Raw genomic sequence first — 22,241 nt, forward strand, 5'->3', positions numbered from 1 at the left:
TTAAAAAGTATATATTACTGTGGGGTGGTGTGATAGAGATCTGTTACATTTTCCCTATTATTCTCTTATTTTTCCAAATCTTTCTGAGTAAGATATGTTACTTGGAGGTATTATTTTATAAAAAGAACATGTGTACCTTCTTATATATAAGAATATATGCATTTCATTTCATATGTTAGCTATATATTCTTATACAATCAAGATTATACATAACTTGTAATTATAAAATGACATGTGTATATATGAGGTGAAGGTCTGTTTACAGCTTCTAGTAAAATCAAGGTGCCTTACGTAGTCAAGCACTAAAAGGACACTTGGCAGGTCACTGGGTCAGACTGACCCTTCGGCCCCTGTGTTCTTCCCAGGAGAAGGACATAACGCCCGACCCGAAGCTGCTGGAGAAGGTGAGCGAGTGTGACAGGTGCCTGGCCTTTGCAAGGCACCAGGAGCACCCACTGGCCTACCTCTCGCCTGAGCTGTCTGACATTTTCGACTTCTTCATTGCACTCACCATCTGCAACACAGTGGTGGTCACGTCCCCGGATCAGCCGCGACAAAAGGCAAGTTCTGGAGCATCGTACTGTGAGCCCGCAGAGCCCCTGCCCCTAGGTGTGGCCCCACTGGTGTCAGTCTTCCTGAGAGGGAGCATGCTTCCCTGTCTTGCAGGAGCCTGGTCGCTCAGCACCACTCTCAGGTTTCAGGGGGTGCACTGGGGGCTTCAGACAGGGCAGACCAGCTCAGTAGCTCTGCGGTGACATCTTCAGACTGCAGTGGGCAGGTGCCAGGATTGTAGCGAAGAGGGAGAGGTCAGCCAGCCAGAGACAGCTCCTGAGCCCAGGATGAGAGGGGCACAGACCATACAGGCGTGGCCCAAGGTGGGCAGTGGCAGGAGGGTGGCTGCCCTCCATGCCGACCAGAGCCTCAGGGTCCTAGATTCTTACATGAGAGGGGACAGGATGGGCTGGGGCCCAGATTCTGGGAGGAGCTGCCTGGACTTGCATCCTGACGACACTATAAGCTGGTCCCCTCCTGTGTCTTTGGCACCCTGTCTGGGATGTGGGGGCGGTGGTGGGATTTAGGGAAAGGTCTCAGAGTAGAGTTTGGCACATAGTAAATGTATTTGATGTTAATAAAGGCCTTTAACATTGGCATTCAGGAAGTGGTTGAGAATCAGTGGGAAGTTACGTTGGGCGGTAGAAACATAGCAACACCCAAGTTGGGTTTTGTTTGGGTTAACATCAAGTTTCTTTCCAAAGAGAGTAAGGTTTTATATGTGAAAGGAACCTCTATAACTGAAGCGCTCCTTCCGGTGGACCAGGTGGTGTTACAGGGGGTGGAGTGCACCTAAGCATGGCTGTGCGTCATGCAGCTAGGTAAATGGATACAAATGAAGGTGTTCTAGGGCTGATGCACACTGTAGGCCTGTCCCCTGACCCCCCACTCTCCCAGACGCCTTCCCCTCCTCCTGGGCCCTTCTGGCAGGTTCTGCTGGTGAAGCCATTGGTGTGATGGAGGGTGAACAAGGGGCCCCTGCCCTCTCTGCAGCAGCAGCATATCTGGCAGTAGTGTGACCCCCCTGTGCTCTTGCTCATACCCCACCGGCCTTTGGAGGCCCCAGTGGGCCTGGCGGATCCCAGGTGGACGGGCTCTGCCACTCAGAGACTACAGGCTTGTGCCATCAGCCCTGGATGGAGGCTGCTTCCTTTTGCACAGGCTTTTGCTTCCTTGGCATCCCTCGTCTGGCCTCTGGGTTCTTCCTCCACCCTGTTCAGTCCCTCTGTAATACTTCCCTGAAGAGGCATCTGGTTTCTAGGTTAGACCCTACCTGACTGACCTAGGCATTGTTGCAATTACTGAATAAGTGAGAGAGACCCCGACATGACTGAGGTGTGTGCCCATGGTCACACATGGAGTGAGTTCCATGTAGGGAGCAGAATCCTCAGACTGCACATGAACGTGTCTCTGGATGCATTTCTGTGCCCACGTATGGGTGGGTGCCACCTTTAAGGGCGTTTGGAGCTAGCAGGAGCTCTGGCATGGCTGCCCGAATCTCCCACTTGGATATGTAGCAATATTTAAAGTCAGTAGAAGACCAAAGAAAAAAGCACCTTTATCAAAATTGGTCCTATGTGCCTTGTTTTACCAAATGCCTGACTTTTCTGGAGGCTCTTACTATAATTCACAACTTCAGACCCATGGGCAAAATTGCAAAAATTAAGGGGTAACTGTAATTCAGTGGTTTGATTGTTTCAACATTTGCTCTAAATCCATTATCTAGCAGAAAATTAAAATAGGTATATTGTATCAGCATTAGCATACAGCACTCATTTAAATAAAGTGTTGCTGTGTTGCTCCATATTGAGCTTTCTGAAACTTTAACAATTGTATACATGTCGTTTTGTTGTTTTCAGTCCTCGTTAGAAAATATACAATTTATTGTGATTTTTTTAAACATTTGTTTAAGGATTTGGAGCCTGAATTTGCCTATGTATTTCATTTGTTTAGAAAGATTCTTTGGGTTTGGGAAATTTTGTGTAAATTTAAGTTTTTTATGGACATAATTCAAAGGAATGTATAAATTGGTCTTTTGTTAAATGGTTTTTTTAATTGAAAAAAAAAAAAAAAGCCAGGGTTCATGCCAGGCAGTGGCAGGCCCACTCCTGGGAAGTTTCTGTAAAGCCACGGGCCACTGCAGTGAGGGGACAGTCCCAAAGCCTTGGGAACCACAGGCCACCCAATACCCCGAGTCCATCCCGGGCCTTGGTCGTTGCTACCCTACAGTCACATCCTGAAAGAGTGAATATGACAGAACCTGTGTTGAGGTGAAGAGGAAGAGGCCAAGGGATAGTCTCAAGGAAGAAATGCTGACTCTGGTTGCAGTTTTCAGTGGGAAATGGGAAATCCGTATTCAGGCCCCCCTGGGGAAGTGGAGGGCGGCCCTAAGGGAGTCAGGGTGAGGCCTCTTGGGAGACACCTAACCTGTCTTCCGACTACTTCCCTGGCAGGTGAGGGTGCGCTTCGAGCTGAAGTCCCCAGTGAAGACGATAGAAGATTTCCTCCGGAGGTTCACGCCCAGCCGCCTGGCCTTGGGCTGCAGCAGCACTGGGAGCGTGGCCACCAACAAGTCGGCGCACAAGTCCAGCCTCTTGTCCACGCTGGCCAACGACGGCACGCTGTTCCGGCTGGAGGAGAGGCTGGGCCCACCAGCCCCGGGCCTCGCCAGCAATGGCTACAGCAGCGGGGCGGACGGCTGGGCACCTGAGTGCTCAGCGCAGGAGCCTGAGCCCGAGCGGGAGCTGCGCTACGAGGCCGAGAGCCCCGACGAGGCAGCTCTTGTCTACGCCGCCCGCGCCTACAGCTGCGCGCTCGTGGACCGACTGCACGACCAGGTGTCGGTAGAGCTGCCCCACCTGGGCAGGCTCACCTTCGAGCTCCTGCACACGCTGGGCTTCGACTCCATCCGCAAGAGGATGTCGGTGGTGATCCGGCACCCACTCACGGACGAGATCAACGTCTACACCAAGGGGGCCGACTCGGTGGTCATGGACCTCCTGCTTCCCTGCTCCACAGGTACCCTGCTCCCCTCCGCTAGCAGCTCCCCGCTGCAGGGAGCAGTCCTGAGAAACCAGCCCCTCCCTCCAGCGGAGCTTTGCCTCGCGGAGCTTTGCCTCTCTGGGTGGCCTTTTCCTCCTCTGAAGGGTTTGGACTAGAATTGGGGGGAGGGCCCAGTGGATGGAGGGCTTCAGTGCCTGAACCCACCTCAGAAGAATGGGTTTGGGGATTAATGGGGGTGAGGCCTAGCATCAGGTTTAAATCTGGGCAATGCAGATTAAGAGCTTTTAGATTAGAAGTCCCGGAAGGTTCCTTTCTGCCCTATGATTGTTTGGACCTTGGGCACCTGTGAGGCCCAAGCCATGGTTTTTAGCCCATTTGTGGAGTGTTCTCAGGGCCCAGGTAGTGGGGGCTGCTGGCCTCTGGCCATCTTACAGCCAAGAACCTCCGTCTTGGTCTCTTTTGCACTTGACTTCCATGTAACTTTCGGGTTGAAAAAGAGGGGTTCATATACCACTGGTGTAGAGGGTGAAACTTTGTTTAGCAGAAGGGCTTGTACCTCTTTCCAGATACAAATGCTTCTGGGACTTGGAAGGGGGAGGGCCTGGGTCCCTACTAGTAAACCTAGTCACCCTCCCCTCTGTGCCCAGAGGACAAAAAGAGGTCACATCTGACCTTCAGTGGGGAGAAGTGGGGTGGATGGCAGATGGCAGATGGGAGAGGGACCACTGCCTGACCCCCACAGCCTCCTTCTCTCCTATATCATGGAAACAGCTCTGGGTACCACCTGTGGGAAACCCTTACGCTGGATATGCTCTTCTGGGGCTCTGGAACGGAGCTAGGGGTTACCACTTTGCTTCCCACAGTCCTCTCGCCATGATCTCAGTGCCTCAGAACAGGACTCCAGCTCCAGTTAAGGGAAAGTGCACTGGTGGATCTCTGCAGACGAATCTGTTTTCCTGTCACAGAGCTATCGCCTCCCAAAGGCAGCTGAGTGAATTGCAAATGCGTCTTTGAAAGCAGTTTGCATGGCCTTTCTTGAGGGTGACCTACTCCAGGGCAGGGTTTTCCTTCCCACCCGTGTGTTGGTTCTAGGGTGGACGTAGAATCCAATTTACAGGCTGATTTTGCATTCCAAGAGCCTCCTTCATTCTGAAATTCGATTTTGCATCCACGCAAAAGAAAAACAGATTGGTATGGCAATTATCTGAGCAGATTTTATTCTACTGCAAAAATATCACCTTTGTCCTATTCCACAGCCTTGTACTAAAGATAGTTTAATGGACTGCTGTGTTTCAGACTTTACTACATACAGTGGGTCATGGATAAGGTGAAAAGACTGGACCAGCTCTAGCAAGCAAGGGTGGCAGGAGAGGCTTACTCCCACCCCAGAGAGAGGGCAGGGAGCCTGCTGAGCTGTGCAAGGGACACAAGAGCAACCGAGAAGGCTGCAGCAGTGGCCACGCTTGTACTTGGCTGGCAGTGCACTTTTAAAAATGAGTAGAAAGCCTCAAATTTCTAGACAAAGCACAAACAAACAAAACTTCTATCACTCAGAGTCAGCTTCAAGGTCAAGGGGTGAAGGAAGCCCTTGTGCAAGCTGGGGAGCTTCCCAGACCCCTCCACCTGGTCCTGGGAGGAATTAACTACAGGTGAGAAAGAACAAAGCCATGGAGCAGACAGGTTCAAAGCACAACATTGCCCAAACCGTGACATTGAAGGGGGCACCTTAAAAATAAGCAGTTTGGGGGCTTCCCTGGTGGCGCAGTGGTTGAGAGTCTGCCTGCCAATTCAGGGGACACGGGTTTGAGCCCTGGTCCGGGAAGATCCCACATGCCACAGAGCAACTGGGCCCGTGAGCCACGGCTACTGAGCCTGCACGTCTGGAACCTGTGCTCCGCAGCAAGACAGGCCGCGACAGTGAGAGGCCCGCGCACCGCGATGAAGAGTGTTCCCCACTTGCCACAACTAGAGAAAGCCCTCGCACAGAAACGAAGACCCAACACAGCCATAAATAAATAAATAAATAAAAATAAGCAGTTTGTGTAGATCTCCGCCTTGCTCTGGGAATTTCCAAGCAGTGTGCACTTCAAATAAGTTTGAATCGGTCAGAGCTACACGTAGACACCAGGCAATTTAAGATTCAGGATGTTCAGAGCCCCCAGTGGTTTCCCAAGAAAGGGGATGGCTCTGGGGTAATCTTGAAGTTATCCACCAGTGACACCCTGACATTGTACATGAATCATTCAACTTTCACTTTGGAGGTGGGGTGGGCAGGGTACGGAGAAGAGCAGGCTTGCAGATGGCCAAGCTGCTCTACCTGTGCGCAGGCAATAAAGTGAGGGGGGCACATGAGTGTCCAACATCTTTCTTCAAAGAGTTCACAACACTTTTGCCAAAAAAGGGCACGAGAAGGCTAAGCTGATGGTGGATGGGGAATGTGTTGTAGTTTTAGGATGTGGCTGTGTCTTCCCTGCCCTGCCACTAGGTTGTATGGGATCAAGTAGAAAGCAGGGACTCTACCCCACCCATTACCTTACAGACCTCGGTTCAAATCCCGAGTCTACATTTATGGGCTGGGGTCACCCTGGATAAGTCACTCCTCCTGTGCCTCAGTTTCCCATCTGTACAAAGGAAGTCAGGCTTCTGACCTCACAAGAAGCCCCTGTCCAAGCTCCTAGCAGTGCTTGGTGTGTTATAGGAATAAAGCATAAGCTGGGTCCCTTTCCCTTCTCTCTGGTTTCTTTTCCTTAAGATTCACTTGCCTGAGGTTCAGTCCAGTGCCACTCTGTGTGGATTCCCTTCCTTCCTTCCTTCCTTCCTTCCTTCCTTCATTGGGTCTTCGTTGCTGCACGCGGGCTTTCCCTAGTTGTGGTGAGCAGGGTCTACTCTTCGTTGTGGTGTGCAGGCCTCTCATTGCGGTGGCTTCTCCCATTGTGGAGCACGGACTCCAGGCACACAACCTTCAGTAGTTGTGGCACATGGGCTCAGTAGTTGTGGCTCGTGGGCTCCAGAGTGCAGGCTCAGTAGTTGTGGTGCACGGGCTTAGTTGCTCCGTGGCATGTGGGATTCTCCCAGGCCAGGGCTCGAACCTGTGTCCCCTGCACTGGCATGTGGATTCTCAACCACTGCGCCACAAGGGAAGTCCCTGTGTGGTCTTTAAGACACAAAAGTTGTGATGGCTCCACCCTCCTCCAAGGGCAAGGATAGAGGGGGAGGGATGGGCAAGATGTGGCGGTCACGGCTTCTCTCCCTGCTGGGCTGGGTGGGCTCCGTCCCACACAGAAACACGTCAGTGTGTTCTGTGACCACACCCTTGTCCAGGGCACCCTGGGTCCCCAGTGGCCCACACTGCCTTCTCTCATTAGTTTTGTTTGGACCAGTGTGGTTAAGGGCAGCATCACAGCCCCTGCACCCTGCTCCTGCCCTGGAATGCAACCTTCCCCTCCCCCTCTGGACAACTCAAGTACTTTATTAGTGTTAATTCCAGAGTTCCTCAGCTAGACATGTCTTTGCTCAAAGAACAGTCAGAATCTGGAATAATGTTATCACAATACCAGGAGTAAATGGTAGTCAAAATTAAGATGACTTTCAGTGTCATCTTTTCAGGAAATTTAAATTCCTGAAGCACAATAATCTAGGGCAGTGTTTCCCAACTCTCCCTCTCTTTTTTTCATTATTGCCCCCTTAAGGAGTCTTTTCAGATATTTTTTTTCTAATGGCCCTTCCATGACATTTCAATGCCACAGATAAGCTGTATATTTGTTTATGTGCTGTACATGTATCTGTGCTTTAGGCACAATAAGATTTTTTGCCTCTGAGGGACCAATCTTCGGTCTGTTGGGGGCACTGTCTTCTCCATGAAGAGCACAGATCTAGAAGATTAAGAGTGTTTCGTGTGTCAAGGAGCTGACCTGGTTAGTAGACAGCCTTCCCCAGACCAGGGGCCTCACCACTGGAAAGTAGGGTTGCCAGATTTAGCAAAGAAAATATATTGAATGTCTAGTTAAAATTTAATCTCAGATAAACGACAAATAATGTTTTTAGTAAAAGTATGTCCTGTGTGCTATTAGGGCATCTTATCTTCTTTTTTTTTTTGGAAGGTGTAAATTATTTCTCACCTTTATTCTTTTTTTAAAAATTTATTTTATTGATGTATAGTTGATTTACAATGTTGTGTTAATTTCTGATGCACAGTAAAGTGCTTGTTATAGTTCCCTGTGCTATACAGTAGGACCTTGTTATTTATCCATTCTATATATCTTTGCATCTGCTAGTCCCAAAACACCCAATCCATACCTCCTCTACCCCTCACCTCCTTGGCAACCACAAATCTGTTCTCTCTCTGTGAGTCTCTTTCTGTTTCATGGATAAGTTCACTTGTGCCATATTTTAGTTTCCATATATGTGATACCATATGGTATTTGTCTTTCTCTGTCCAACTTTTTCACATAGTACGATAATCTCTAGGTCCGTTCATGTTGCTGCAAATGGCATTATTTCTTTTTTATGGCTGAATAGTATTCCATTGTGTACATATGTACCACAGCTTCTTCATCCATTCCTCTGTCGATGGACACTTAGGTTGCTTCCATATCTTGGCTATTGTGAATGGTGCTACAGTGAACACTGGGGTGCATGTATCTTTTCGAATTATAGTTTTCTCTGGATATTTGGGCATCTTATATTCTGTCTGGCAACATTACTGGTGTAGGAGGATAGAAACTGCACTTTCTATTAAGTATGACTTTTCCTAAACGGGAAGTTTGTGTGCCTCCATTTACACCCACCTCCTGGACAAAAAGATGCCAGATCACTCTTAATGAGGTTTTGTTTATGTGAGATTCTCATTTCAACAAGGGATATTAGAAATAGTCAAAAATATTATGAGATTCTTTTTAAGATAACATCTAACTTTTGCTTTAAGTTTTATATTGAACATGTATACTATTGACAAGTAACGAAGCAAGAGGGGGGTTAAATCTACTGGTGCAGATGTTTTCTGGGCGCCCTTTCTGGAGGCTGTTGGAGTAAATCACAGTGATGTGACAGGGCACCTGTGACATTCCTGCTTAATGAATTGCAACAAAATTCCTGCTAGCATTCCAATTGCAGGCAGCTACCGTGAGGCAGAATGGGGAGGGCCACGTCGTCCTCACTGGATCTGAAACACATTCACTCCTAACATACTTTTATCACACGAAAACTAAAGTGCCTTCTGCCTTCTCACTAACAATTATTGACCCAAGAACACGGTGGAGTTAAGAAGGTGTGTGTCACTTTGCCATGGATTCCACAGTGGTGAGGCTCAGAGTCAGCACTTCTGCAGTCTGGTAATAAACAGCAAGTCTGTTCCACATCTGGGTCTACAGAAAACAGAAAAGGGTGGATGTTTGGAAAAATCTTACTAGCTGATAGCTAATTTCTTAGTTGTTTTGTGTGTGTGTGCGTGTGTGCATGCACGCGTGTGTGTGTGTTTAAAAAAAATCAATATAAATTTACCATCTTAACCAGTTTTAAGTGTACAGTTCAGTAGTGTTGAGTATATTCACATTGGTGTGAAGCAGATCTCCAGAAATTTTCATCTTGCAAAACTGAAGCTCTGTACAACGCCTTTCTCCCCTCCCCCCAGCCCCTGGCAGCCATCATCCTACTTTCTGGCTCTCTGAGTGTGATTACTTTAGAGACCTGAAAATGTGGCTGTTTTCTCTCCCTGGGTGAGAAGAGTACCCAGCTAGAACCTCTGATGGCGCTGAGCTCTCAGCTGCAGAAACTGCATATATGCAGACTCATTTCAATGGGCCAGGTGTCCTGGGAGTCCAGGCCATTTCACTGGGCTCTGTTGTTCTCACTCATCCTTGTTTCTGCTCTTACTCCAACTTAGATGACGCCAGAGGAAGGCATCAAAAGAAGATCCGGAGCAAGACTCAGAACTACCTCAACCTGTACGCGGTGGAGGGCCTGCGCACCTTGTGCATCGCCAAGAGGGTGAGTAGGCGTGGCTTCGCGGAAGGGGCGGGGCCGGCCACGGGGCTCGGCCTGGGCGCTCATCAGCGGTTCTCACCCAGGTTCTGAGTAAGGAAGAGTATGCCTGTTGGCTGCAGAGCCACTTGGAAGCGGAATCCGCCCTGGACAACCGCGAGGAGCTCCTGTTTCAGTCTGCCATTCGCCTGGAGAGGAATCTGCATCTGTTGGGTAATTACGCTCTCCAGCGGGCGGGTGCTGCGGAGCCGGGTGGAGTTTGCAGCATCCTGGATGGAGAGGTGCCCTGGCTCTAGTCAGTGGCAGCTCTGCACACGCTAGGTTTGATTAAGGACCCCTCTGGCCTGACGCTAGCGCGGCCCCCAGGCAAGGCTGTGCTCGATTGAACGTTCTCCCCGTGGCTCGTTTCTGGGGCATTCTATGTGCCACCCTGCCAGGCACCACGACAGTGCCCGACTTGCTTCCCCTGAAACCCTGCTTTCCCACCAAAAATAGAGATGAGGAGCAAGGCTTCTTAACAACTGATGTGTTAAAGGATCCCCCAGTCCCAGGAAACAAACAGAAACCGTTGGACTTGACAGGGCTGCACTTTACATCTAGTAAATATTTCACAGATTTGATTTGGGTGAAAAAAAAGGGGGCTCATTTTTACCAAATTATGCCCGTATTTGCTACTGAGTTCATGTTAGTATTTTTAAAAGTATTTATTTATTATTTAAAATATTTTATTAATGTATGTATTAAATTAGCTGGATCTTTGTGTACATGCTCTCTGTGCTCTCACCAGGAGCTGGTTGTGGCAGTGCTGTGTATACACACTCCCCATCTCATGGTGCCGGTGGTCAGATAATGATACTCTTGGGGCATGAAGATATGGGGGTTCATCTTTCAACAAGAAAGGCCGTAATTCATTTGGCGCCCTTCCTAGGCAGAGGCGTTGGTATATCTCTGTATCTACATACTTATATCTAATAGAATAGCTAGCTATTCAGATATTTAAGAGCACTACATATACATACTTTATGCAATATTCTATTTCGCCTACGGTGTCCTATACGAGGCCATGCACTATTCAAAAAAGCCCGAAGATCCAGAGGCCCAGAGGCATCCTGAGCGGTACTCAGGAGGTGAATTAAATGAAACACTTGGAAAATGTCTGTGCCTCCTCTAGATTGCCAGGTTTTGATTTCCTGAACTAGGACTGTTCACATCTGGAACGTGCTTCTCCCAAAGACACTGTTGATAGACCCGTGGGATGGGAGGGGTTCCGCTGATTATCATGGCCCCCCTCTCTGCAGGGTGTTCTCCCCTGGGACAGCTCTCCTCCCACCAAGCTCTAAAGTCTTGAATGGAGTGAAATCCGCCTCCCGGTACCTTCTTCCAGGGGGCACTGGTCCTACCCTCTAGAGCAATGCAGATAAAATCTCTTCCCTTTTTCACAGGATGAGACCTTAACTGTTTGAGAACACAGCTATGAGTCCCTGAGCTGTCCCTCCTCTGCCTGTCTTTGCAGGTACTCCTTTCTTTCCTTCTTTCAGAGTCTTGGAGCCCTGGCTCAGTTGTCCAGTCCTGACTCCGCCGCTTACTGGCCTTGTGAGCCTGGGCACTTGCATCCCAGTTTCCTTATCTGCCAAGTGGAGGTAATAGTTCTGTGAGGGTGAGCAGAGGGGATGCAGCAAAGCACTGAGCAAGGTGCAGGCACTGGGTCCAGCCCCACGTAGCTGCACGGTGAAGGTGATGAAGCTCGTGTTACTGCTTCCATACCTGTGTGGCCCGGCTGGCATCTTCTGCACAGACTCTCTGCTGATTGGGACCACAGAAATGGCAGACGCACTAATCAGCCTTCCTCCTGCAAGCCAGTTCTTAAACATGTACCATCCCCTACAACCTGGAATGTTTATGGTTCAAATGATGAAGCCAAGCTGGAGAGCGGGAGAACCCCCACCTCAGTGCTCACCACTGCTTCATCCATGGGCACCGTGCTCCAGCTCCTCTGATTTGTAGTTGAGAAATGTGAAGTCAGCTTTTATATGTTTAATATCCCATACCAAATACCCCCTTTTAAACCTTTTCATTTAGGTTCTTACATTAAGTAACATCAGAGAGCCACAGGGCAAGGATTGTCCTTCCCACTGTGTTCTTGAAATTTTCTTTTCCATAATGTTCTGGCCAAGAACCTAAATTCAAAAGACAACATTCTGCTCACTCTCCCCAGCGTTCTTGCTGGTTTCTCCAAATGTCATCTGAAACTTTCCAGTTGGTGAGATTTTTCCCCTCCATTGAAAGCTACCTGACATCTGAGTGCAGTGATGTAAGGTGGCACTAGCTTGAACTCCACTAACTACCCTGGTTATGATACTCAAGATGCCAGGTTCTCCCAAGGATCAGGTTGTAAAGAAGGTGACATTTATTCAAAGTCACATAAATTATATTACAAACAAGCTACCTTGGAGAGCTGAAAGGAGATACTAGGCTTCCAGATCATTTTAAAAGGACTGTTCCTCAGATTGCCTCTTTATTCTCAGCCATAGTTCACGCTGAGACAGACATGCTTTCCATAACTATATTTCTAAGTTCATTAATGTCCTGTGTTTGATTCAAACATGTGTGTTATATAGGTGAGGGGCAGTCAAGTGACTCAATTAGGAGCCCATTACTTTGGCCAATAAGCTCCTGAAATAAAGAGGGTATGTTTTCAAGGTGTTAGATTTTCCCTGAAAAGAGGCAGACTTCTTCTGGATGGGAATTTATCCGCGAGGTCTTCCTTGCTTTCTTTCTTGGTGGACACTTGCCAAGGAGCCCTGGCTGAGTGGCCAGAGTACAAGGATGGGAGATAGAAGGCCTTTCTGCAGAAAATCCCCATCTAGTGAAGTGGTTGAGTTGTACACAAAGCACTGCATTATAGGAAGTGCTATCCTAGAGCAGACATGCGGCTCAGAGGTTTGGATCAGAGACATACCGTAAGGGGAATGCTGGCCCTTCCCTGGCTAACTCACTTCCCTACCCTGCTTTCCACACCTGTGTTGTGGGGATCATTGTAGTTCTCACATCTTAGGGAAGCTGTGAAAACTTTCTCTGGCATATAGGAATCCATCAAGGTTAGCCATGGTTATGATTATTCCACAATCATTATTAAGTATGAATAAGACACTATGAACATGCAGAGGTGGCAAGATCATCCCTTCCTCTTTCCCCCACATCAGGGAATATATTCTAGCAGAAGTGACACTTAGGATGCACTGAGAGATGTTGACTCTGTTGGATGGTGAAGATAAGGAGCCAGAGATGCACACTCGATTCTAATGCTAGAGCCACAGAGCTGGGGAAGGGGAGAGGGGCCAGGAGGGTGGTCAGGGTCATGCTCACCATGAGCAAGCAGCATAAAGTGGTTCCATTCCTAAGCAGACCTTGAACCCCACACCCCTGCCTGCTCCTTCCTGGGAGGACTTAATGGTTCAGAGCAGAGGAAATCTTGGGTGCAATGTCCCCTCCTCCTTTCTGGGTCCTTCCCAAGTTACCACTTAGCCTTCTGGTACATTCATCAAGTGTGGGGTAGGCCCAGGTCCAACACCCCACACAGGCTGCATGAGATGGAAGAGAGAAGACAACCACTTGCCCCTGAGGGGGGCTTCTGGGGAGTTAGTGACACTGTTCCCTGAGCTCAGGGCTGACAACACAGCTGTGTGATTTGTGAAAGTGTATCAAAGCGTATACTTAAGAAATGTGCACTTTTTGTACGTGTGTTCTACCTTGACTCCTTCCTCCCCGCACCTGCCATCTTACCCATTCAAGGCAGAGAAAAGGAAATGGCGTCTATCTTAGTCATTTCAGGCTACTTGAACAAAACTTCCATAGACAACGTGGCTTAAACAGCAGACATTTATTTCTCAACAGTTCTGGAAGCTGGAAGTCTCAGGTCAAAGTGCTGGCCAGTTTGGTTCCTGATAAGGGCTGTCTTCCTGGTTTGCAGACGGCTGCCTTCCTTCTGCATCCTCGCACAGTGGATAGAAGTCGTCTCCCTTGTGTCTTTTGCTGTGAGGACACAAATCCCATTCGTGAGGGCTCCACTCTCATGACCTAATCACCTCCCAAAGGCCCCACCTCCTAATGCCATTACGTTGGGGATTAGGGCATCAACCTATGAATTTTTAGGGGGGACACAAACATTCAGTCTATGACAGCATCCCAGCACAGGGAGCAGCGTGCATAAAAGAGAAAGGCAAGGCTGACAAGGAGGCCTCAGGCAATGCTGCACTTCTAGAAGGAAAGTGAGACCATCTCACCAAGTTGGAAATGGAGGGGAAAACAGGCTGGCCTAGAGGACACTTTTCTGCATTGGGTAGTATATTTTTCCCAATATACTGAGACCTGCATGGGAAAATCTGCCCCTTAATCATTATTTTTGTGGAAAAAACATTCAGGATAATGTTGCTTTCAAGAAATAGTGGGCCTTTGTGGTCTGTTTCGACAGCTAGTGGTAAGCATTGCTGAGAGCAAGCACTGTGGGTGTCATTCACCAGAAGCTTTCTGTGGGATGGATAAGTTTTTGTTTGTTTGTTTGTTTGTTTTTTGTGGTACACGGGCCTCTCCCGTTGCGGAGCACAGGCTCCCGACGTGCAGGCTCAGCGGCCATGGCTCACGGGCCCAGCCGCTCCGCGGCATGTGGGATCTTCCTGGACCGGGGCACGAACCCATGTCCCCTGCATTGGCAGGCAGACTCTCAACCACTGTACCACCAGGGAAGCCCTAGGATGCATAAGTTTTAAAACTTTGCATCCCTCAGAATATGGTCACTCCCACCATCTCCCCACAAGCTTCGTTTCCAAGCTATCTGTAAAGTTAAAAGTTGTCTGCATGTTAGAAAGCATTGGAGGTGCTCTGTTGTACGTCCAGAGAATTATGTTCAGTGCCTCCCAGGTATTCCTACCGTGTGGAATTGACAGCTAGTGAAGGTGCCCCCATGTCCTGAATGAGGAATCACCCGAGTGCTTCCAGATAAGATGGACCACAGCAGGACCCAGTCTGCAGGGTGGGGCCAGCACCTCTGCTGTGTTGGAGTGAGGCATTCATGCCGGTCAGGGTCGGGGCCCATGAGCAGGGGGCTTACCCACACTGTTGTACCTTTGACCAGGTGCCACTGGGATTGAAGACCGCCTGCAGGACGGAGTCCCTGAAACCATTGCTAAATTGCGTCAAGCAGGCCTGCAGATTTGGGTTCTCACTGGTGACAAACAGGAAACAGCCATTAACATCGCTTACGCCTGCAAACTGCTGGACCACGACGAGGAAGTCATCACCCTGAATGCCGAATCCCAGGTGGGTGGATGTTGGGGAGACCCGCTCTGCCTGGGCAGCCTCACACCCCACCAGCCCCAGAGCAGAGCAGGAAAGAACACCTTCCATTTCTGGCAGCCGCTGTGAGGCGGGCCTTTGCCCTCTGCTCTGTTTGCACCTGTGTTGTGTTTCTGGCACTCGGAACGTGCTTGTCATAGTCTTGGAAGATGTGGGATTTGCTGGGATTTCTTAGGAACGCACATCTGGGCTTTATAATGCAAAGTTCAACCCGCTTTTTCCTGAGATACTTTCCAGCCAGCAGTATCAGAGAGTGTTTTTCGTGAGGTCACATGGAGCCAGGGCAGTGGTCCATTCTGCGTTGGTGTCCTCAGGATGGCATGTGTTGTCTCACGGATGCCCCAGTGGCATGTGGGTTTTCATTTGTCACATCTATTGACCGAAATCCCCAAGTGTGGAGGGTGGATCTCTTCCCATAGGCCCTGGCCGGGGCTCTGATTCCTCAAGTGACTGACTCTCCCTTGGAACATCTCCTCCAGCAGATGACAAAGTCTAACTTTTATGGATCATGCTGTAGGTGTCACACTTAAGATGTGCCTAATCACAAGGATTTCTCCTTTATTTTCTTCTAAAACTTTTATAGTTTAGCATCTCAGCTTTAAACACAATCTTTTTTGTGTAGAATTTTGTCTAAGGTGTGAGGTTTACATCAAACTGCATTTTTCTGCATTATTCAGGCACCGTTTGTGGACAGTCTTTCTTCCACTAAATTGTCTTTACACCTTTGTTGAAAATCAATTGGTCCTATTTGTGTGGGTCTATTTCTAGACTTTCTATTCTGTTCCATTGATCTGTGTGTCTGTCCCTTCACCAATACCATGCTGTCCTGTGGGTTTTTAAATGTCTTAAAATAGGCAGTGTTTTGTTTAATTTCCAAGTGTTTGGAGTGTTCCTATTTTCTTTCTGTTACTGATTTCTATTTGAAACCTATTGATTTCTATCCATTATTGTCATAGAATATGCTTTTTATGATTTTAATTCTTCCATATTAATTTTTTTAATGACCCAGGGTATGGTCTGTCTTGGTGAATGTTCACATGCATATGAAAAGAATGTGTGTTCTGCCATGTTGTTGGCTGGTATATCAATTAGATCCAGTTGAGAGATGGTATGGTTCAATTTTTCTATAATAGGGGTCAGCAAACTGTGGCGTACAGGTCAAATCCAACCTACCACCTGCTTCTGTAGAGTTTGAACACAGCCTTCCCCATGTTTTTATATACAATCTTTGGCTGTTTTCATGCTATAATGGCAGTTTTGAGTAGTTGCCACAGAGACTGAATGATATGAAAAGGCTGAAATAATTTACTCTGGCCCCAGATAGCTACTCCAGCTATTTTGATTTCTGTTTGCATGGCATAACCTTGTTTGATCCTTTAGTTTTTAATCTACCTGTAGCATTACATTTGAAATGAGGTGAGGTTTTTTGTTTGTTTATGGTTTTTTGGTAGATAGGTCATGTTTTCATATATTCAGACAGTCCCTTTTAATTGGTATGCTTAGGTCATTTACATTTATGATAATTATCAATATGTTTGTATTCAAGTCTACTATTTTATCTTTTGTTTTCTTATTATTCTCTGTTTTTTGTTCTTCCATTCCTTTTTCTACCTTCTTTTGGGTTATTTGAACATTTTTTAGTATTTCATTTTAATTTGTCTCTTATGTTTCGACATCACTTAGCTTTTTTAGTGTATTTTCTAAGATTACACTATGCATACTTAAGTTGTCACAGTCTACTTAGAATCAGTGGGATGAAGAAATCTTACCACTCCACGTGCCCTTTACTCTTCCCCCTAACGTTGAAGGTGTCATATATTACAACTGCATAAATTGAAATCCTCATCAGATATTATATTTTTTGCTTTCAATCTAAAAGCATATTTTAAAGAAATCAAGAGGAAAAGAATGGTCCATTATATTTAGTTAAAATAAATTATATTTACATAAATTAAATTATATTTACAATTTCTGTTGCTCTTCTTCCATTTCTGTTGTTTCAGGTTTCCTTGTGGCACAATTTCCCTTCTCTAGGAAGAACTTCCTTTATCTATTTTTTAGAGTAGGTCCACTGGTGGCAAATGCTCTTGCTTTTCTTCATCAGAGAATGTCTTTATTTTACTGTGGTACCTAGTGAGAAATCAACAGTCATTTGAATCATTGTTACCCCATAGCTAATGAATCATTTATATCTGGCTGCTTTCCAATGTTTTTCTTTGTCTATAATTTTAAGTAGTTTCATTACGATGTGTTTGGGCATGGATTTCTTTTGATTTATAATCTGGGACTTGCTAAAATTCTTTAATCTGTGGGGTTATGTCTTTCACCAGATTTGGAAAGTTTTCAGCCATTATTTCATCAAATACTTTTTCTGCACTGCACTTTCTCCTCTTCTTCTGTAAGACTTATGACTATTGGGTCTTTTGTTATCTTCTCAAGGGTCCCGCAGGTGCTCTTCAGTTTTCAATTTTTTTTTCTCTCATTCAAATTGGATAATTTCTCTTGATCTGTCTTTTAGGTCACTGACTTTTTCTTCTGTTATCTCCATTCTGCTATTGAGCCCATTTAGTGGTTTTTTTAAAAATAAACTTTTTATATAGAATGGTTTTAGATTTACAAAAAAATTGTGAAGATAGTACTGTTTCACCTATACATAATTTTGCCTATTATTAACATCTTTACAATTTTTAATATGGTATTGATATACAGTTACTTACTAAAATCTGTGCTATATTCAGATTGCCTTAATTTTTACCTAATGTCCTTTTTGTTTTCCAGAATCTCATTGAGGACCCACATTACATTTTCTTTAAATTAATTTATTTATTTGGCTGCGTTGGGTCTTAGTTGCAGCACATGAGATCTTCGTTGTGGCATGTGGAATCTTTCGTTGCGGCACACGGGCTCTTCATTGCAGCACACAGGCTTCTCTCTGGTTGTGGTGCTCGGGCTCCAGAGTGTGCGGGCTCAGTAGTTGCGGCACACAGGCTCTCTAGTTGTGGCGCGTGGGCTCTAGAGCGCACGGGCTCAGTAGTTGTGGTGCACGGGCTTAGTTGCCCCGCAGCATGTGGGATGTTAGTTCTCTGACCAGGGATTGAACCCACGTCCCCTGCATTGGAAGGAGGATTCTTAACCACTGGACCACCACCAGGGTAGTCCCCAGGATCCACATTACATTTAGTCGTCATGTCTCCTTAGGCCCTTACTGGCTATAACAGTTTCTCAAACTTTCTTCATTTTTGATGACCTTGACAGTTTTGAGGATAGATGCATTCAGGTGTTTCATAGAATATCTTTATATGGGAATTTCTCTGATATCTTTCTCATGATTAAAGTTATGAGTTTTGGGGAAGAAGACCACAGACAAAGGGCCATTTTCATCATTTCATCACATCATATCAAGAGTACATTCTATCAACATGACGTATCACTGTGGATGTTAATTTTGTCAGGTTTCTGCCCCATAAACTAATTCTCACACTGTCCTCTCTGGAAGGAAGTCACTGTGCACAGCTCACACTTAGAGAGTGTGGGGGTTATAATCCCCCTCCTTGAGCACAGAGAAATTATGTAAATTATTTATGTAATCCAATGATGGACACATAAGTGGAATCCAGTGAGCCTTTCATTTTCGTTAATGTGTTTTGGGTGTTCTAAAATTTTTATTTGATTCCTCTTTATATCTTCTGTTTTTTGCTGAGATTTCCTTTCTATTCATTTCTAGAATTTTTTCTTACTTCTTGGAACACTTTTATAATGGCTGCTTCAGAGTCGTTGTCAGGTAATTCCAGTATGTATGTCATCTTGACATTGGCTTCTGTTGATTGTCTTTTACCACAGGCACTGAGAATTTCCTAGCTCTTTATATGCTGATAAATTTGGAGTTATGTTGTGGGTATTTTGAATGGCACTCTGGTCATTTTAAATTTGGAGAATGTGGATTTTTTTAAGGCAAGGTATCAGTCCTCTTGGGTGCAGGCTGCAGGCTCTGAACAGCCTTGGGGTGTTGATTTCAATGTCAGTTTTGTTTGGCCTTTGCCAAGCTGTTAGAATCTGTCTCACATTTTTGCCAAGCTCCCCACTCCTGACAATTTTTCCAGTACTTTCTGACTCTCTGGGACTCCCTCTGGCATGAAAGCTGGGGTTTGAGTTACCTTGATCTGCTTTGTACTTCTGCACCGACTTCCAGGGCCAAGTGGTGGCAGGACAGAGAGAAAGGAGGGCAGCCGTTGCCTTGCTGTCCTGGGGCCAAGCTGCTCTGATAGGAAGGAAGGACCACCTCCCTCAGAGTCCCCCGCAACAGATGGCTGTGCTACCACTGTTCTTCCTACTGCTGCCCACAGAGCAGAATTGCCTGGGGCTGGGTTCAAGAGAATAGAGGAAAGAATAAATAAAAATGGGGTTTCCTCCATTTTCTCTAAGCATTGGAAGTTCTCTTTTCCACTCCTCAAGCCAGAAGTAGAGGGCTTCTAGAGCTGGAGCTTTCTCTGTCCCTGCCTCGGTGTCCACCTCCAGCTTCCGTGAGGGCCTTCCAGAGTGACAGTGGAAACCTTGTGGTTCAGTGTGTTTAGAATGCCAGTCTTCCTCCCCAGCCTGACAGCTGCTGTTTACTCTGAGTACTCAACGTGGCTCTATGAATCTGTCCAGGTGCCACAGCTGCACCTGTAGGGGAGGCAGGGCGTGCTTGCTCCATCCTACCTTGTCAGTGCCTTGTGCTAGGACCAGGGCATCCATGGTATTCCTGCAATGAGGTCCTGCATTCTCTGCAAGGCCTTCCCAGTCACCACCACTCCCAGCCCTGCCTGGAAGCAAGTCTCCCCCTCCCTGTATCCAGGGACCTTTTGCACATGCTGGTCAGTGACTTGCTGTGGTCATGGGGGAGTGTGTGTGTCCGGCTGCCTGCCCATCACTCAAGGCCAACAGCTGCGTCTTCTTGGTCTTCTTTTCTGCAGTCTCACTCACTTTCCTCCATATAAAAGGTCCTCAGTTAAGTGCTTGTCGGACACACCCGGATTCCCACAGTGCATTGTAGGAAGCTGCTTACTAACCTGTGGGCTCACTGTCCTTCCCTGGAGGACCAGGAACCACTTGAGTTCCCTGGAGTGTGTTCGTTCTTGGAAACACTTTTCCTTCCTATGCCTCTGTCCCCTGACCTTGCAGGTTCCCCAGGAAATTTCCCTATTCTTTCTGGAACTCAGATACAGCTTTGGAAGGACACTGCCAATTCAAACCCTCAGTAATTAGGCTTTTTTTTTTTAACTTCATTTTCCTGAGCTTAGGGAGACACTGATTACTCTTCTTTTGGAGCTAATCACAACAGGAGCGTTTGTTGGTACCTCACTAGGAAACAAGAAGGGCTGAGTAAGGGCCTCTGAGGACCATGGGGTAGTGTCTGGAAAGCTCCCATAGCCTAACTAGCCAGCAGCTCAGCCAGTCTGGCCAGGCCTCCCAAAGTGAAAATGCTTTGTCCTAATCTCTACACAGTATAATGGAATCAAGTAGAGTCTTTTAGGAACCCTAAACCAACTCAAATCCTTTCATGTTGAAAGTCATCCACCTCTACTGACTTCCCAGGCTCAGGAGGGCCACCTCCTGGGCAGAGCCTGCAGCCTGGGTCCCTGGAGATTCTCAGATGTGTTGTGCGGGTAGCCTGGTCTGTGATGCGGCCGAGTGACCTGCACCATCCTCTCGTGTCCATTTCAGGAGGCGTGCGCAGCCCTGCTGGACCAGTGCCTATGCTATGTGCAGTCCAGGAGCCCCCACAGTGCCACCGACAAGACCGCTGGCGGCGTGAGCGTGGGCTTCTCCCCACTCTGCCCGCCCTCTGCAGCTGCCATCTCTGGTCCCAGCCCCAGCCTTGTGATCGATGGGAGAAGTCTGGCCTATGCCCTCGAGAAAAACCTGGAGGACAAATTCCTCTTCCTTGCTAAGCAGTGCCGGTCTGTCCTTTGCTGTCGCTCGACTCCCCTACAGAAGAGCATGGTGGTGAAGCTGGTCAGGAGCAAGCTCAAGGCCATGACTCTGGCCATAGGCAAGTATCCAGGCCGAACAGCCCCCACCTCTGCAGCTGCTTCCTGTCAAAGCATCTTGAATTTCCTGCCCCTTCTACGCTATGCCATAGGATGGGAAAACGCTTCCTTGCTCTTTTTTCTATTTATAAAATCATACCTGGTACAATGAAACAGGCAGCCTGTTCCAAATATAAAGCTTGGATTTGAAAGCCACAAAATGTACTAGCAATAGATACAGCTACATATTAGGAAGTCAGAATTCAATGGTGGTTGAAGAAGATGGAGCTTATTACTGTCTCCTGGGCGACAGAAGACTACTGTCCAGCAGCCTCGGCCACAGTGGAGCCCAGCACACTAAGCACGACCCCAGGCCAACTTAGGAAGAAGGCCCTTTGCAGGTGCTTCTGATGGCCGTGAGCCGCCTGGAGTCCAAGGCTTCTTCATGCTGCACCACCCAGGGACTCCATGGTGATCAGAATTCCCATCGCTTCTTGTCTGCTGAACTTTGTTTCAAGACAAGCATCTAATTTGAATAATCCCTCCTAAGGCCTGAATAGTTGTTCAATTTTGCATCATTTCCTTAAGGACTGTGCATCTAATGGTGGTTTTTCCTTGCAGACTGTTGGTCTGGAGAGCCTTCTCGGCTCCTCTTCTGTGCTGCACCTTTGCTCACTTGTCTCCCCCAGGGGAGTGTCCCCACCTCTGATACAGGTCCAGCCTCCAGGGAGGTTCAGGGACTTGGCAGCGCCACCTGCTGGTGAGGGATGGGAGAGACTGCAGGTAGCCCAGGAAAAGAGATGATACGATCCCCGGGATCCCCCGATATCAAACAGTTTGTTTTCCCTGCATATAGAATGCACACCGGGGTGAGAGTTGGCTCTGAAATAAAGCATCCTCACCAATCCGTAATAGTTGCCGTATTTTCTACAAAAGGTCTGTGACAGCCCCTCCTTGATGACGTAGGGATTGCCGCCCTGTCATACAGGACGCCTCATCAGGATAGTTGAGGCCGGTGTTGAGCCCAGTCTGTGGGGGATGGCCTTAGCATGGTCGTCATGGAGATGGCTCTGCACATCCCCAGGGCCATGGTATCTGCTAAGGGGAGTGAGTGTGTCTTCATCTGTGGCCCCTTGGTTCAGGCTGAGGTAAGACAGGCAGCTCTTCTGGGGGTGGCCCCTCCTCAGGGAGGCTGTCTCAGGACCACCTTTGCCCTCATGTGCCTGGAGGGGCCTTTAGGGCTCTCTGAGCAAGTGTTGGAGGGAGAAACTGAGGAGTCTGCAGGCTGGGTCTGCACCCTTACCAATAACTTTGCTCCTGTGTAACATGAGGGCAGTGCCCCTCAGT

At 47.6% G+C, this 22,241-nt stretch overlaps 1 protein-coding gene across 1 annotated transcript in view; it reads left to right on the plus strand.

Moving 5' to 3' along the window:
* Positions 1 to 22,241, plus strand: part of ATP10A (ATPase phospholipid transporting 10A (putative)) — a 177,350-nt gene that overhangs the window by 142,090 nt on the left and 13,019 nt on the right. Inside the window, 6 exon segments of the mRNA XM_060096925.1 lie at positions 366 to 560; positions 3,006 to 3,570; positions 9,437 to 9,540; positions 9,621 to 9,747; positions 14,666 to 14,850; positions 20,590 to 20,917. Coding sequence (XP_059952908.1) covers positions 366 to 560; positions 3,006 to 3,570; positions 9,437 to 9,540; positions 9,621 to 9,747; positions 14,666 to 14,850; positions 20,590 to 20,917 — 1,504 coding nt within the window.

Source organism: Mesoplodon densirostris, chromosome 4, assembly GCF_025265405.1.
Source record: "Mesoplodon densirostris isolate mMesDen1 chromosome 4, mMesDen1 primary haplotype, whole genome shotgun sequence".
Classification (NCBI taxonomy): Eukaryota; Metazoa; Chordata; class Mammalia; order Artiodactyla; family Ziphiidae; genus Mesoplodon; species Mesoplodon densirostris.